General features: G+C 46.4%; 1 protein-coding gene across 1 annotated transcript; it reads right to left on the bottom strand.

Moving 5' to 3' along the window:
- Positions 1–1,439: 1,439 nt before the first annotated feature.
- Positions 1,440–17,514, bottom strand: Fam161b (FAM161 centrosomal protein B). Its single transcript, XM_052185428.1, has 9 exons — positions 17,375–17,514; positions 13,844–14,166; positions 12,297–12,850; positions 11,010–11,347; positions 10,298–10,425; positions 4,793–4,957; positions 4,473–4,572; positions 2,764–2,904; positions 1,440–2,490 (listed from the first exon to the last, which is right to left on the bottom strand). The coding sequence occupies exons 1-8, from the start codon at positions 17,426–17,428 to the stop codon at positions 2,797–2,799; spliced, it is 1,770 nt and encodes a 589-aa protein (XP_052041388.1). The 5' UTR covers positions 17,429–17,514; the 3' UTR covers positions 1,440–2,490; positions 2,764–2,796.
- Positions 17,515–17,630: the final 116 nt, after the last annotated feature.

Raw genomic sequence — 17,630 nt, 5'->3', positions numbered from 1 at the left:
TCTTGTTTTAAATCAGTGATTCTCAGCCTTCTTAACACTGTCACCCTTTAATAAAGTTCCTCGTTGTGGTGACCCAACCATAAAATGATTTTCATTGCTACTTCATAACTGTAATTTTGCTACTGTTATGAATCATAATGAAAATATCTGATATATAGTCTATCTGATATGTGACCCCTAGGTTGAGAACCGCTGTTAGACAGATGTGGGATATTTTTGTTTTGGTTGGTTTGGTTTTGGTTTTTTTCAAGACAAGGTTTTTTTGGTGTAGCTTTGGCTGTCCTGGAACTCATTCTGTAGACCAGACTGGCCTTGAACTCTGACTCCTGAGTGCTAGGACTAAAGGCGTATGTATACCACTACTGTCTAGTAACAGATGTATTCTTAGAGGTCAAGAAAATTACCCAGTCTTTCTCTTTTAAGATAGAGTATCACATGGAGAAAGGGGGCTAAGAATAGGATAGTAGCTCATGCCTGTAGTCCCAGGACTCAGAGGCAGAGTCAGGCAGATCTCTTATGAGTATGAGACTAACCTTGACACATAACAAGTTCTAGGGCAGCCAGGGCTACAGGGTTACACAGTGAGACATTGTCTTAAAAAAAAATAAGAGGGACCCTGATGAGCCAGGTCCCTCAACATTTAGGGAAAAAAACAAATTTCTTGAGTTTGAGGACAGCCTGATATACATAGGAAATTCTAGATCAACAAGGGCTATATAGTAAGAATTTGTCCTAAAAACAAAAAAAAAGGAAAAACATACTCTGGGGGCTGGAGAGATGGCTAAGTTAATAGCACCTGCTGCTATTCCAGGGCATTCCATTTCAGTCCACAGCAGGCAGCTCACAATACCAGGTAAGCCAGCTCCAAGGGATACAATGCCCTCTTTTGGGCTCTGGGCACTTCACACACACACACCCATGTACATAATTTTAAAAATAAGGAAATCGCTAGTACCATAACATACACACACAATGTACATAATTTTAAAAATAAGGAAAATCACTAGTACCATAAAACCTGGTGCTGATTTACCTTTAGCATGCTATGAAGGTAGAATTGAACTGAGGAGCTGAGGAGCCTTAAAAAAGCAACACCAGTGTCTTTTGTTTAGAACTGGCAAACCTAAGCCAGTGGTGGTGGCACAGGCCTTTAATCTCAGCACTCAGGAGGCCGAGGCGGTGGATCTCTTGAGTTTGAAGCCATCCTAGTGTACATATAAAGTTGGACAGGACAGAGAAACCCTGTCTCAAAGGAGAAAGCAAGCAAACAAAACTGTCAAGCTCAGATGGCTGTTAGCAGAGTATTAGACCCAGCAGTAAAACAATCTGTAAGTCTCATAAAATAGCAGTCATAAGGGATAGTTTGGATTTTTTCCACAAGTGGTTAAACATGAAAAATGCACTTTTAGCCCATTATCAATATCCCAAACATCTATGAGTACAAAATCAGTGGTCAAAGAAGTTTTATTTTAAGTGAACTCTTTGCTGATACACATATGCCACTAGTCTTCTCAAAGAATGGTAGAAAAGAGCTGCTGCTCTGCATTTGTTATCGACTTGCATAATTATCCTCTAGTATGGAGACAAGTTCCTAGCAGTTACTTGTTTTTCCAAAATTAGCAGTCTGTGCTTTCTCCAGTTTGCTCTCTGGAGGCCATTTGGCAATATCTGGAAACATTTTGTCAACAGCCTGAAGAGGGATGCGAACATCCTACAGGCAGCTGAAGAGACAGCTCAGGGGTTGAGAGCCCTGACTGCTCTTCCAGAGGTCCTGAGTTTAGTTCCCAGAAACCACATGGTGGCTCACAACCATCTGTTACGGGATCTGATGCTCTCTTCTAGATTAATCTGAAGACAGCTACAGCGTATTCATAAAAAATAAAATTTTTAAAAAAACTTAAATTGATACAAATAATAAGAATTGACTTGTCCCAGATGCTAATGATAAGGCCTGTACTTAAGGTTGTAGATATGGATGGAGAATTGTGTTTTATTTCACACACAGTATTCCTACCTACATGGTTAATTGTCAAGATTCCAGGTTACTGGAAGCTGATAGAATGTATTTGGTCTGGCTGCCCTGGATGTCTGTTTCCTTATTGCTACCTATTTTCCTACCTCTGTTTCTCTTATACCTACACGATAGGTGTGGGCTCTACCTTATTTTCTATACCTTCTCCTAGGGGTCAAGTGCAAAACAAGTCTTTAATGCTCGGCTAGGGTGCCTCCACCCTCCGCCCCACTTTGATCTCTGCATTTCTGTTCTGTTCTTCCATTCATTCCCTAACAGAGGCCTTAACTCTAAACTCAAGCCCCTCCCCTAGCTGGCTGCTTGATGTGCTGACATGAGATGATGAGTGAACTATTTCAACAAGCAGATTGTTAGCTGTTTAAGCCATTGCTGTTCCTGCCCGGGGTTAGCAGGCAGTTGTAGAGTCTTCTAAATCCTGCCGTCAACCTCGGATGCTGAGTTTTGTAGCTTAATAGATGCTGAAAAAAAAAACAATATTTTAAATTGAAAGGATCTGTGAGGTTTAAGAATGGTCTCAACATTTTCATTATTTTACATGGTAGAATGGAATTTTAAAGAGAAAACAGGAATTACTTGGACTTAATAAAACTGGAAATAACAGCAATACTCTGCGTTTCTCTCCTTGCCTATGATATGTAAGTTATGAAAGAGGTGATGCTGGGCGTTAGCTATAAGGACAAAGAATGGCAAACCCCGGTGGCCTCACTGGGGATGACACCAGTACTTCTTACCAGGAGAATGCTTGACTTGGGCTTTCTCCTACATTACACTGCCCCTGTGCCTTGACCCTTGGTTCTCACAAACTCTTCCTCCAGGCCAGCCTGCCTCAGGGTGTCCCGATATCGCTGTTCTGCTTCTTTCCTGGCAAGGGCCTGTGGAGAGCAAGTGACTGTAGCAGTCTCACGATATAAGGTTCTGAGTTACTTGGGTAATCAGTCTTTATAATACTTAATACTGCTCTTTCCACCACCCACCTATCTTTAGTGCTAGACAAAAGCTGGCACAGGAACTACTTGGAGCCTGAATTTTTTTTTTTTTTTTTTTGGTTTTTTTTTTTTGAGACAGGGTTTCTCTGTGTAGTCCTGGCTGTCCTGGAATTCACTCTGTAGACCAGGCTGGCCTCGAACTCAGAAATCCGCCTGCCTCTGCCTCCCAAGTGCCCGGATTACAGGCATGCGCCACCACCGCCCGGCTTGGAGCCTTATTTTTTAGCCATAGTTTATAGAATGAGTCCATGCAGATCTTGTTCAAATGCAGGTACAAATACAATCCATATCTCTAACACTTCTAGGAGGTGTCAGTCCCTAATTAATTTGAGAGCTACACCTTTGAAAAGCATCCACACCATCCTCAGGAAGGAACACATTACAAATACTTAGCTGGAGGAGTATGGTCTGCAAATAGCTAGAAGGCTATCTTGTTTTATATATCTAAGAACAAAACCACTGGCTACTTTGTGTTTTCTATGTTAAAAGATCTATAGGGGATAGGAGTGAGTTTTCTCAACAAAATTGGATCTAAAAGCGCTCAGCCTAAGTAAATTCTAGGCCATCCAGCACAGGGAAGGATATCTGAAGGAGGAGATGCCCACCTAGGAATGTCACATGCTCTATGATGGAGCTCATGCTCACAATGAACCACAGAGCCCGATGCAGCACTTAAATGCCTGGGGCAGGTCTTTCTGGATATTCAAGGGCTCTAGAGCTTCCTTAGGGAGATCTCAATTGAATTCAACTTAAAGTCTAGAGAATATTTTTTCAAATGATTCAGCCTAAAAACCTTGAGGGGTGTCTATAAGCACACTGATCTTTGAGGACCTATGTTTGGAGTAAAATGGCATTAATAAATCTAGTTAGCCTTTCATCATTACAAGCAGCGTAAAAGCTGGGTGTGGTGATGCATGGCTACAATCCCGGCAGGATTAAGGCATGAGGATAGTGGTTTCAAGTCCAGCCTGAACTCGAGGAATTATAAATCAGCTTGAGCTCCATAAAAAGAAATTGTGACTCAAATATCAGAAGTTAAGTCCACAGCCCCTTGGCCCTGTCACTTTGGACTTCCGGACAGGCACCATTATAGAGGTGGAAGTATATGGAGGCTGCTGTCCATATCGTGGTGGCCAGGAAGCCAAGACAATGTCCATGTGCCTGTGCCTTTTATTCCACCCAGGCACCCCCAGTCTAGGAGACCTTGCTGTCCATATTCAGGGTAGTTTTTCCTTCCTTAGCTAAATCTTTATAGAAAAACCCTCAGTCACACCCAGAAATGAAGTGCATTAATTTTCTGGGTCATTCAGCACGATCAAATTGGAAAGATTAACTACCATGAAGTTCAATTTAGAGTATCTGAGTTTTATGAAAATAATCACAGAGTAAAATCTTTTTACAATTTCTAAGAAACCTTTGACCCAAGGAAGGAAAAGGTTGAGAGTCTGGATTACCTTGGTAACCTGTTCAAAGAGATAGGGTCTTGTTTGTATTCTTTTCTTCATTTCCTCCAGTTCTTTCTTATATTCCTTTGCTCTTTTACGGTCATTGTTCCTGGAATTAACAAGGTTTCTAGAAGCAATCGATGTCTTTCAAAATCAGAAACCCTTCATGCAAGTTAGGCAGAGCCATTCCCAGGTGCACTAAATTCCTATTGCCTGCCAAAACCCTTCCCTGATGATGCAGTTTACTCTAACAACACCATTTTGCCATTTCAAAGCCAGATGTGCTAGGACCTAACACAGGCACCCCTCTGGATGTGGGGGACACTGACCGGTTCTCCTTAAGCTTCGCTTTGAACACCTCCTCCAGGCTTTTGTGGGGATCCATGGCCTTGGCCCTCAAGGTCACTGATTTAGACATGGCTTGGCAGTTCTTTTTGTGCGTCTCCAACCACTGAATGCTCATGTCTGGTTTGTCCTTCTTTTCAAGTGACATTCTAAAGGAGAGAGCAAACACAGCAGATGACCTGGGCACATGCAAAAGCAACCTCAGGAACTTCTCTGCAGTCAGTTAAGTCTTGTCTCTTTCTTAAGCTGTCTGTGTGTGTGTGTTGGGGGTAGGGGTATGTGCAGGTGTGAATGCAGGTGCTGCCAGGGTCCAGAAGAGGGCATTAGGTCTGCTGGAGCTAGAGGTCCAGCTGTGAGCAGCCCAGCGTATCCTGGGAACCATATTTAAATCCTCTGCGCCACATGCTCTTAACCACTGAGCCATCTCTCCGGCCCTTAGCTGGTCTTTCTATGGATAAGATTTTCTATACATTTGCCACAACTATGTTTTCAGAAAAGAATGGTTGTGGGGATGGGCGTGGTGACACAGACCTGTAATCCCAGCAGGAGGAACAGATGTTGAGGATGTCCCAGCTACATAGTAACTTTGTCAGCCTGGCCCACAGGGACCCCCATCTCGACAGCTAATCTGGGGTGAAAAGCAACGGTCGATGACGCCTTTCCTGCTTTCTGGGTTGTGTGATTTCCCACATAAGAGAAATCCATTGATTGAACAGAACACGATGGGCAAAATTGCCGTACCCAGCTAGGATTCAATAGAATTTGTTAGGTGTTTGTTTCCCTTGTCTGGAGCAGTACTCATAGCTACCATTTACAGAGCTGCCAACCAGGAACAAAAGTAACCTTATGTCTCATGTAACTGTCAACCAGGCTCTGATGAAGTAGACATGCTAGGCCCCATTCCTCTGTGGGGGACTGAAAGCCAGAAAGCCTCGTGTTCACCACTACTCACCATGCAGAGGAAAAGCCAGTATGACCAGCATGGTGGATCTCTGAGTTTGCCCCTAACTGATGTGCTATAAACACTGGTCAGGCAATGACTTAGGTTCACAGTTCTTTGAGAATACAAATCTTCATTTCCATAAAGATCTCTAAACAGGCCTTTTTTTTCTTTCTTTCTTTCTTTCTTTCTTTCTTTCTTTCTTTCTTTCTTTCTTTCTTTCTTTCTTTCTTTCTTTCCTTCCTTCTTTCTTTCTTTCTTTCTTTCTTTCTTTCTTTCTTTCTTTCTTTTTTTTTTTTTTTCCGAGACAGGGTTTCTCTGTGTAGCCCTGGCTGTCCTGGAACTCATAGACCAGGCTGGCCTCGAACTCAGAAATACCGCCTGCCTCTGCCTCCCAGAGTGCTGGGATTACAGGCGTGCGCCACCACCACCCAGCTCAGGCCTTTTTTTAATGTAGACAATTTGGGTTCAACTTGTAGTACTTAGTTTGTGTAAACTATTCTACAGTTCTGTGGTGAGTTCCACCAAAAGACAAAAAAAAAAAAAAAAAAAAATCAAGATTCTGCACTTAGAAATGCATTCAAACAGATCAGGAACAAGGGAACAGAAGCTTAATCTGCTAAAACATTCACTCCCTGATGTTGGAAAGCAGATGTGATATCTCCTGTATGTGGGTTGCCTCTCATTTGCAGGCCCACTTCCTGGGCCTTGGGATACCGATAGACTTGGCCTAGGGTGAGTATCAACAAAATCTGAGGAAGCATCTCTACCTCCTAAAGATATTCTCATAATGTTTTAGTAGTGTAGCCATTCTACTGTTGTGATTTTTGCTTCTCCATTCTGTGTAATGTCTTTTCAGGGTTTTCAGGTGTCTGATGTGATCTGTTTCTCTCAGAAGCACACCCCGAACTGAGATAAGAACCTAACAGCATCACCTCTCTTTTTCTATAACTTGGGTACCATGCTTCCTGAACCTTTTATCCCCCTGGACTAATCTTATCTTGTAGCATCTTGTGTCTGGAGTTCCTCACTCACGTCTCTGAATCTCCACCCTCAGCTCTGTGAAGCCTTGGCTTGCAGCTCTGACTTGGGCATACTCGCACTTTTTGCTGCAGGGCTTAGAGCTAGCCCCCCCCCCCCCTTTGGTTTCCCAATGGCAAGAAATTGTCTTGGATATATCTATTGGACCTACGCTCTGGTCCAATGACAACCCTTGCCATATCACCTGCATTTTAGGTGCTTAGACCTTCTTTCTGGTTTATATTTAGAAAAACTATTGCACTTAGGTGCCTTGTACACTCTTTCAAATTGCCATATTCCCCACAATTAAATCAGCAGACATTTTGAAATCTGAGACTTCTAGTGGCTTTTCACAGTCTTTGCAAATGACCATACTTTCCACAGTTAAAGCACCTTTAGCTATGGCTTTCCCATTATTGTGGCATTATACATGCTAGAGCCAATATCGGTCATCTATCTCCCTGATCCACTTTTCTATAGGTGCTACCCTTGCCTTTAGTGGCCAGATAACCTTTTTGCATTTGTTACATTTTCAAATGTCAGAGTCTCAATTAATGTGTCTTGAGTCAGAGTCTGATGAGCCTTTGCACAGCTGAAACTCACCTTTGTAAAAAAAAAAAAAAATCAGTGAAGGCTTCCCCTGAGCCTTGTATACTTTTTGTAAATGATATACAATTCTTTCCTGGGTCCTCAGCTGTTGTGACTTGTTCTATGATTGTGACCTGTTGTTGTACATTAGGATGCTCCCCTCACCCACCACCTGCTCCCTCTCTGTATTATTTCCTCTTGCTCTATTGTGCTGTTCCAAATTCCTGGATTCCTGTCTCCACCATGACAACCAAAGCGAATGGGGACCAGCCTCTGCTGCAGCCAATCCCCTCCAGCTTGGGGGATAATTCCAAGTAGCCCAGTTACTTAAAGATGGTCTCACATAGGGCAGCTCATCAGACATCATTGCTCTTTTAAGTCACCTTAGGTTCATTCTACAGGATCCATGCTATTTTGTCATAACCTGTGGATTACCCCATCAGCAGGCATATGCTGTATAACTACCGGAAATGTTGTTGGTGATTTTGTGACCCAGAACTGCCTGTCCTCAGTCTCCTGCCCTGTGTCCTCTGGCTGCCCCGCTTTCCCCTCTTTGACTCGGCTGCCCTTGGCACAGGTCTTTCCCGCTCTGTAGCTGGGGAAGCTTGCGCCTGCTTCGATCTGGGAGAGAGAGAGCCTGATGGGTCCCTGTCCCTGTGCTTGGCTCTTCCCAAGTTTCTCTGCCACTGCTCCGTTTCTCTAGCTGCACAGCCGGCTCTTGTTGCTTTTTCAGAAAGAAGAAACCCTCGTGTTTTCCCAGTTCCTCCGTTTCAGCCTCCCAAGCTTCTCCATTGCCACCACGTTCTTCCAGCTGCTCAGCTCCGCTTTCAACCATTTTATAAGCAAAATAGCCCAAAATGAGGAAAAGGAGAGAACAAAACTGCTGCTGAAAGCCACGGGGTGGGGGTGCCCCAACAAGAGCCTCAGCAAAGTATCTACCCCTCCTTTTCCTGCCTTTGCTCTGTGGTACTTGAAATCAAACGTTCCATTCTGCCCAGACCCACGTTGGATGCCACTTATAAAATGTGTGGGGTTTTTTTCTTTTATGTTGTCACCTTTTCTTACAAACACTAACCAGTTCTCATAACTCCTTGCCAGCCCTCCTCCCAGTTATCCCTGCCCAATCCTTTCAAAGATTTTTTTCTCAACCATTCCTCCCTCAGTTCTCCAACAGTGTGTGTAAACAGTTCCCTCTCCCAGTTTTCCCTCCCCAGCTCTAAACTCCAACACCTCTGCTCCTGTCTGCTTGGCTCAGCTTCTGACTCAGCTGGAGCTGTCTGCTCACTCTCCACTGTCTCCTGACAATATAGTATTCTCCGGCTCAGCTCGGCTCTGGCTCAGTGCTCTCCTACTCACCCTGCTCAGTCTCTTTTCTGCACCAACTGTCTCCTCTTTAGCCCCACTCAAACCTTCTTCTAACCCAAGTCTTCTCTAAGCCTAGTCTCTGACCCTACCTAGACCTTCCTCCTCCTCTCTGCTTAGGCTGACTTTGTATATCCTCTCCTGTTCCCAGAAGTCCAAGAGACAACTGACAGTGAAGGTCATAGGGCCAAACAGTTCTCTTAAAGGGGCAGGCACACAAAATAAATCACTACAAAGTAGGGTCCTGCTATACCCCGGGAGTCTCCTAGGAGGCACTGAGGTGTTAAACCTTTCCTGGGCTTTAGCTTTATGCTGAATCACAGCTCCTTCTGCTTACTTCAGAGCCCTGGCAGAGGTCTTCCTGCTGACTAAAGGAGAGCAGTGCCACAGAGCCAGGTCAGCAGAACTGTTAAAAAAATCCACAGCCTGGAGTGTGACCCAGTTGCAGAAGGCCCTGAATTTGATCTCTAGTACTGAAGCTGAAGGAGAGAAAAGAAAGGAGGGAAGGAAAGAAAAAAAGAATAGAAAAGGAAAACAGGCTCCTGCTTCCCAGCAGAACCCAACATTGCCCAAGGAACCTCCGAGCTCGCCATCTGGGCAGTGGGCATTGCATCTTGTCTGTGGTGGGTTCTGCTCCCGCCACTCTGCCTGAGCCTGGCTGTGTCTTCACTGTGACTATCCTCTCCATCCAGACAGGCTTTTGTTTTGTTTTAGAAAGAAAAGAACATTAAGCACATTATAAGGGACAGCAGGCTGCACAATAGCAAACAGAACTACTTGTGGTCTCATATATAGACATCCTTTTTCTGGAATCTTCTTTTCTCTACAGACTTTGTCTGACTTGTTCCTCCTTCTCCTTGGGAAGGGTGTTCTCACAGTATGTGTGTGGAAATCAAGGGTAACTTGCACGAGTCAGATCTCACATTCTACCCTGTGTGTCCTGGGATTGAACTGAGGTTACCAGGCTTGTCCACAAGTGCATAGACCCACTCAACCATCTGGCTGGCCCCGGCTGCTCACTGAGTCTGGAGCTCCTTATTGCTTAGGCGGGCTGTCCAACAAGTTAGAGGGTGCTCTGCTCTCCGACCACGGCTCACCTGGAGTGCAAGAGCTGCTGGCACACTGGCGGACCTTTACTTGGGTCCTCGGGACCTGAACTCAGGTCTTCTTCACCTTGCACAGCAGAGGGTTTATGCCAGCGCCATCTCCCAGCCCTTCTTCCTTCTTCCTCATGGTTTACCTTAGACAAGTGTCCAAAAGATGTGCGATCAGCCCCTAGGCCTCCCCGTATTGTCTGTCATAGTCCTCTGTGCTTGCACTGCTCCTAAGACAGGGTAGCCACCCTGGAAAATCCCATGTTTCAGACTGCATGCTACATTGTCAGTTTTCCAGAGCATCTCTGGCTTAACCCTGTATCTTGCACAGACTGAAAGGATGATAGCACATAGCCCTGCCCCGTCAGAGAATTCTTTCTCCCCTTGAGGTGTTTCTGATCATGGAGAAGAGGCCCAGCAGCAGGGCCAGTTCCAGCACTTGGGGCTAAAGCCTGTCACGAGTCTGCGGTGGCCTCCTTACTCACCGGACTGCAGATTCCCTCTTCCTGGTAGCATCTGTGATGTGCACAGGGAGGGTGTTGGCAGAAAAAGAAGCGAGGCCACTCAGAGAACGACTCCTTGGCAGGGGTGTACCTGTCGGCTGAGGGGACTTCTGCAAGAAAGGGGGTGATATTGGTGACAGCATGATTAGTTTCTATCCTAATTAGGACTCAGTTTCAGGGAAGGGACTAGAACTGAGAATCTTTAATCCCCCACCCCTGGGGATTAAGTGAACAAGATCTTCTTGCTTGTGACTGCAACCATGACGAACTACTCCCGCAGCTTTGTCTTCCCAGTCATAACATACTGCAACTTGGGAATACAAGAGAAAATAAGCCATTCCCCGCTTCAGCTGCTGTGGACAAGCTATTTATTCACAGCAACAGGAAACAAAGCTAAGACAGATTGGGCTCTGAGACTTGCTTGGACTCATTTGCAGATCCCTCTAGGGAGGTGTGAAAGGGTGTGTGAAAGGGTGTGTGGAAGGGTGTGTGGAAGGGTGTGTGGAAGGGTGTGTGGAAGGGTGTGTGGAAGGGTGTTTTCAGTTTACAGAATGTGGATCTGAGTGAAACTGAGCAGGTATTCAAAAAATAAGAAAAAGACAGAAAAGTGTCAAGGCATGTGCCTCCCTTTGAGATCTGGTTATACTTTAGGATGCAGACCCTGACCCTCCCTGCTCCCTGCCTGGGTTCTCACCTTCCCTCCACCAGCAGTAGCAGCCTCACAGGATCGTGGAGTGTGACACAGGTTGGCAGTCCTTAGCAAGAAGGGCTTGTTTCGAGTTGCCTCCCGGGTCTCCCTTTTCTCCGCAGCTCTTCTCTGGAAAGCCTTGTAAAGGCTCTCATAGTCAGGGACCACGGGGTTCACTCGAGGCTGGAATCCGAACTCTGTCTGTAGGAAGCTCAGCTTTTCCTCCTGGGTGCGGGTGGCCGTGCGGGGAGCCTTGTTACTAGAGGTGTGGATAGGAGAGGAAGCCATCCGGAGCATGGCAGTGGCCCGCATCTGGATGCGGATTTTTCTGAGGAGCTCTGATTCTAGGAAGAGGCAATAAAAGAAGATGTGGATAACGCCTCCCCTATCCCCTTTTGAGATACTCTCACTAGCCCAGATTGGTCTCTGATTTATCTAAACCCTCCAGCCTTGATCTCCGGAGTTTGTGGGATTTCATGCATAGGTCCATCCTTTCCCCCTTTGAATATGAACAGTCGTATGCTAAAGCCAGGGGTAAATGCAGACAGACAGACAGATAAAGTTAACAATCATCTCCTAGGAACTCACTCCTCTCTGAGATGAGGGCTGGGGAGGTGGCCTTCCCAGGGGCAGCAGGCTGGAGATGGCACTGGCTGATGGATGGCTTCATGTCTCATGGTGTTAGCTTCCATACCTATGCTAGTCCAGAGGCTGTATGGGGGCTCCCTGAGAGGTCACCAGGCTGAGCCTGGGGGCAGGGTTGCTGTAGGACCTCCCTGCAGACTAGTGGTTCTCAGCCAGTGAGTCTCCACCCCTTTGAGGGTCACGTATTAGATATTCTACACATCAGATATTATATTATGATTCATAACAATAGATATGAAGTAGCAAGGAAATAATTGTATTGTTGGGGTCACCACAACATGAAGAGCTGTATTAAAGGGTGTAGCAGGGGCTGGAGAGATGGCTCAGCGGTTAAGAGCACTGACTGCTCTTCTGAAGGTCCTGAGTTCAAATCCCAGCAACCACATGGTGGCTCACAACCATCCGTAGTGAGATCTGACGCCCTCGTCTGGTGTGTCTGAAGATAGCTGCAGTGTACTTACATATAACAATAAATAAATCTTTTAAAAAAAAAAAAAAGGGTGTAGCATCTGGGAGTTTGGGAACCCCTATGGGACAGCCCCAGCTCATTGAGCATGGGTTATGGTCACCCTACTGTATTCCTGAATTCCGGCAGCACCTCTGGGAACCCAGACCACAGGTAGCCAGAGATGCCAAGATTATCCTTACCCTGGAGTTTTTCGCCAAGGGCTGGTTCTAGAATGGACTTGGGGATCTTTCTAGAAGTGGCCTTCTTTGGGGGGACCTTGGTCTGAGCCACAGCAGCAGAGTCTCTCTGTGGAGTATCTTCCTTTTGCTGCTCTTTCTTTTCAAGGAAGCTGAAGGGCTTCAAGGAGGAGAGAAGTAGCTCCTTCCTCTTCTGAATACCAGCACGCCTCCTTGCCTCTCTGCGCTCCATGATCTCCTGATAGAGGGGCAGGTAGACATGCGCGGGCACAGGCTGGGCCCGGAACTGCCGATGGCACTCCGCCTCTTCCTGGCCCTGCTTCTGGGCCTGTAGCCTTTCCTGCTCAAAAGAGGCAGGTGAGGCCAACCACTGGGCCTTCTTCCGGGCCTCACGCAGTGTCATGCGGAATGGCTGAGGGACAGTGATGGAAGATGCCCAAGAGCAAACACTTCTGTGTTGGGAGGGAGGCCCAGAGTCTGAGGTTGGCGGGACCTGAGCCTTGGGAATGGCAGAGGGAAGGCAAGTCATAGAACTGCAGCGCCTCATGGAGCCACACCTGGGGAGAGAGCAGTTCTGTGTGGACCCAGCAGATCATACCCAAGAGGCTTCCTAGTCTTGATCCCAAAGCCCCAAAGGCCTCTGCGTTCTCTACCACATCAGCTAGGCTTCCCTGCTTGCTACAGCACAGGCGCTCCCAGCAGCCCAGTGGGAACCATCTTCTAAGAACTCATGCAGGGACTGCCACTTTGCCACTGATATCTGCATGCAGTGTAGGGTAGCACAGGGCCACAGTCAGAGGATCCAAGGCGAACCTCAGGTTTGTGGATTTCCCATGTAGAGTGGCAGAAATATTATCCACTTATAAGGTTATTGGGAAGAGAGTGGATATTACATTTGAGAAAGGCCAGTGTGGCATGACATGCCTGAAGCCTTCGAGAGCTGTAACTGGGAAGTTCAGGGGTTTTGGGCCAGCCTGGACTACATGAAACCCTGTCTCAAAAAAAAAAAAAAAAAAAAAAAAAAGATAAAGCATATATGCTGTGAGAGCCATGGACAAAGACAATGAACCTTGTTCTTGGAGGAAAAGATGTTTGGGAAAGGCATCACTTAGGTCAGTTCCACTGATTCATGACCTAAGTGTTGTGCAAAGTTACTGAGGATCCTGGGTAAAAGTCAAGATATGTGGGCTAGAGAGATGGCCAGCAAGAAGAGCATTCGCTGCTCTTCCAGACGGCCTGGGCTTGAGTCCCAGCACCCACATGGCAGTTGAGAGCTGTGTGTAGCTCCAGTTCCAGGGAATCCAATGTTCCTCTGCTCTCTGCGGTCACTAAGCATGCACACGGTGTACGTACAAGCAGGCCAAACAGCCATCGACATGAATGTATCTAAAAAGAATCACAACGTGCAGAGGATCCAAGAACTAACTGGACTGCGTCTTAGATAAGTGGCGACGTGCAGAGGTGGTCTGACAGGGAAAGCGGGGCCCTGAGACATGGTGAGACTGCCCTGCTCTGCTGGAGCATGGCAGCCACTGAGTGCCATGACTTACCTAAGAGATGGAGGGCCCGGGACCTGCGGCCTCCCCCTGCTCTTGTCTTGGAAGAAGCTCTCCAAGTCTTCCTCATCCTCAGAGCCATTCAGATCACTGTCTGGATCAGACTGCAGAAGAGACTCCAATAGTCCCCACCCGCCTTTCTGCTTTGGAACCTGTGGGGTTCTGTAAAAGCTCTCCGTGGAGTCGGACGTAGAATCTGTGTCCTCCTCTGGGCTGAGGAACTCATGGAGTTTGCCAGCTCTGGGCAAAACCAGCCCTTCTCCAAACAGCTCATCTTCTGGTTCGGTGTCGGAGGAGGACGATTTGGGGGGAAATATCTAAAACAGAATAGAAATCAGTGAGAGTTAAACTCTCATTTCAAAGGTTCTCAGGACATGGCTTTAGCTTCACTTTGAATGCTTCGGTTTATCTGCTCAGAGAGGGGCAATGGAGAGTAAGATGCATTCTTCATCCAAAAGGCACTGACAACACAGGGTATGTACCTGCCTGCGTGCCTAGCAAAGGCTGCAGAAACGCTAATGACAGTTCACTGCTCCATTCAGCATATAAAAGAGCACTGTGGGCACCTAGCCCCAGCCACATAGCATGTTCCTAGTGCTCCAGGAACCCTGCCAGGACCTGGTTATGCTCTGCTCCCAGTTCCCTTGGGATTTATGTAATTCTCTCTCTCTCTCTCTCTCTCTCTCTCTCTCTCTCTCTCTCTCTCTCTCTTTTAAAGATTTATTTATTATATGTAAGTACACTGTAGCTGTCTTCAGACACCAGAAGAGGGCATCAGATCTCTTTATGGATGGTTGTGAGCCACCATGTGGATGCTGGGATTTGAACTCATAACCTTTGGAAGAACAGTCAGTGCTCTTACCCGCTGAGCCATCTCCCCAGCCTGATTTATGTAATTCTTACCCTTCTTATTTTCCCATTAACACCCTTACTTTTCTCATCCTCTAACCGGTTTCCACACCATCACCAGGAATGGAGAAATGATGTATTTAGGAGAAAGAGCAGCATGGAAAGTGGAACTCCCAACCAGAGTTTAAATCCTTTAAGGGCTACGAGTGAAATTCAGTGGTTGAGTTCTTGCCTAGCATGCTCAAGGGGATCACGTTTTGGCCTCACTCCCTAGCACTGCAAAGCATCAGCATCAAATTACATCCATTCATCTGAACATACACACCAATGTGGGGCGGATGCCTAGTATGTCATTGTCTTAGAGTTTCTATTGCTGTGATGAAACACCATGACCAAATAGCAAGTTGGGAAGAAAGGGTCTATTCGGCTTACACTTCCACATTGCTGTTCATCACAGAAGGAAGTCAGGACAGAAACTCAACACAGGGCAGGAACCTGGAGGCAGAAGCTGATGCTGCCCACGGAGGAGAAACTGGCTTTCTCCCCTGGCTTGTTCAGCCTGCCTTCTTATAGAAACCTAGACTACCAGCCCAAGGATGGCCGCACCAACCATGGGCTAGGCCCTCTCCCACTGATCACTGAGAAATGCCTTACAGTTGGCTCTCACAGAGGCATTTCCTTAACTGAGGTTCTTTCCTCTCTGATGATCCTAGCCTGTGTAGGGTTGACACACAACCCCCCAGTGCAGTCATAAAGTCTGTCTTCTGGTTAGAGCAGAGGGAGAACATAGGGAAGTGTGCTTGGAAGCTTGTCTGCTGCTGCCCTTCAGAGGGCGCCAGGAATGCACCAGTACTCAGGATTAAATGTATCCGTTTGTTGCACAACATCATGGAAAACTATCACAGATGCACAGGGGTAGATTAGGATCAGCATGTTCAGACTGTTTTGAGAGGAGGGATAGGGAAGAGGCCTCACCTCGGGACAGGCACAGTGATGAATGAGACCAGTCTAGAAAGGTAGATATTTGTGAAATATTTTAGGGCAAAGGTAAACAATTGATAAGAAAGCATAATCATTTAGAAGAAAGACGTGTTAGTAATTCTGCACTTATGTTATGGACCCAAGAAAACCACGGCCTTTTCGTGACCTTGCTTCTGCTCTTGGTGGATCTGTTAGGCAGAGAGCAGGTGCTCTTTCACTCATCATGCGGTTGTATCCAGATAAACCAATTCTAAGTTGCTGTAGTTTAAAGTAAAAATGTACTAATGCATTAACTTAATGATCAGGGCATTAGAAAATGGCTGATGTTCACTCTCCTGATCGTGCAACTCACTAGAAATGGCAAGTCCCTGACTACTGTATCACCAAGACAGAGTATCCTATTGCTATTTAAAGAAAGACGGAAATCTGCAGTTGAGAATTTAGCTCCTTGGAGAACACTTGCCTAGAATGCACAGGATCCTGGGCTCCGTCCCCAGTACCATAAACATAGAAAAATCAAAGTATGGAGTATTGTTTCTCCCGAGGGCATGCTTGCCCGTCATTACAGTGTGGAAAGCGAGCTAATCCACTGAAGTCGGCGGGAGTGTCTGACTTTGTGTGCTAGGGTGACTTTTACTCTCTCAGTGAATCTTGTGGTGATAGAGGGGAGGCTGGTGTGGCTAGAAGAAGGTGGCCTGAGATGTCCTCAGAGTGGGACAAGGCCAGCCTCCGACTAGAGATGATTGGTCACAACTGGGGCAGTCCATCTGAGTTAAAGATCAGTTTGTGCTGTAACCCTAGCTCTGTTGCTGAAGAACATATGATCTAGAGCAAAACTCTCTCCTTCCCCTGCCCTTCTCTCAGTCGTGACAGGGCTGGGCGACCCTGAACTCTTATCCTTCTGCTTTAGTATTTGGAGTTGTTGGGATTACAAGTTTAAGCCATAATGATGGCCCATTCATTTTAAAAACAACTTTATTGAAACACAATATCCATAGCATACAACTGAGCCATTCAAAGTGTATTCTCCCGGTTTCTTTTTTTCTTTTTTTTTTTTTTTCGTTTTTTTGGGGGGGTTGGATTTTGATTTTTTTCGAGACAGGGTTTCTCTGTGTAGCCCTGGCTGTCCAGGAACTCACTCTGTAGACCAGGCTGGCCTCGAACTCAGAAATTTGCCTGCCTCTGCCTCCAAGAGTGCTGGGATTCCAGGCGTGCGCCACCACTGCCCGGCTGCACAATCTCACCCTGAACGTGCCCGATCTCATCTGATCTCAGATGCACAATCTTAACTAAGTAAGTCTCGGTGCATTTCCTTACTCTAAAACAACAACAAAAACGTTGGAAGCTTTTAGAAGTCTCTCTCTGTTTCTCCTCACCTCCTCAGCTCCAGGCAATGACTCTCCCCCTAGATTTGCGTTTTTGGGTAATTATATGGAGCTAGAGATTGCTTTTAAGACTTTCAACGTTAATTCGTGGTTTGTTATTAATACGGTCGCTGATATCAGAGCCTGGTACGAGACACAAAAGACCCACGTCCCCAAGACTGACTCTCTAAATGCCTAAAATGCGCTGCCAATTTTAATTCTATGTCCTTTGGTGACACGCCCCTGACTCTGTCTCCACGGCAACGCTAAACAGTTTCCACTCTTGAGGATTCCTTGCTGAGGCATCCTGCTTCCTCCTTTCTCCACTCACCTCACGGCTCCACTTGGCGCACTCGGGGCCTCCCGCAGCCTTCCCTACAGTCATCTTCCTAACTAGAGAGAGAAGCAGAGGCGACTGGAGCGGTGACAGCTGACAGCGAGGCCGGCGGCAAGGTACTGCTAGCCACGCCCCTTTATGGCTTTGACCTTGGATTGGCTTCCAGTCTCTAGTCTGTTCCGCCCAATGAGGCGAGAACGTTTTCTGATTGGCTAATTTTCTTCAACCATTTTATTTCCGGTTCTCTATA

This window comes from Apodemus sylvaticus, chromosome 6 (assembly GCF_947179515.1).
Source record: "Apodemus sylvaticus chromosome 6, mApoSyl1.1, whole genome shotgun sequence".
Taxonomy (NCBI): Eukaryota; Metazoa; Chordata; class Mammalia; order Rodentia; family Muridae; genus Apodemus; species Apodemus sylvaticus.
The sequence above is the reverse complement of the archived record's forward strand: the minus strand, read 5'-3'. Positions and strand labels throughout refer to the sequence as shown.

Bases quoted from the DNA above. Each gene is read 5' to 3' on its own strand.
- Fam161b (XM_052185428.1), bottom strand. From the start codon at position 17,428: ATGACTGTAGGGAAGGCTGCGGGAGGCCCCGAGTGCGCCAAGTGGAGC. The intron at 11,348-12,296 runs GTAAGGATAATC...GCCTCTTCCTAG, and splicing joins CCTTGGCGAAAAACTCCAGG to AATCAGAGCTCCTCAGAAAA. The intron at 4,573-4,792 runs GTCAGTGTCCCC...TGTTAATTCCAG, and splicing joins GCGAAGCTTAAGGAGAACCG to GAACAATGACCGTAAAAGAG.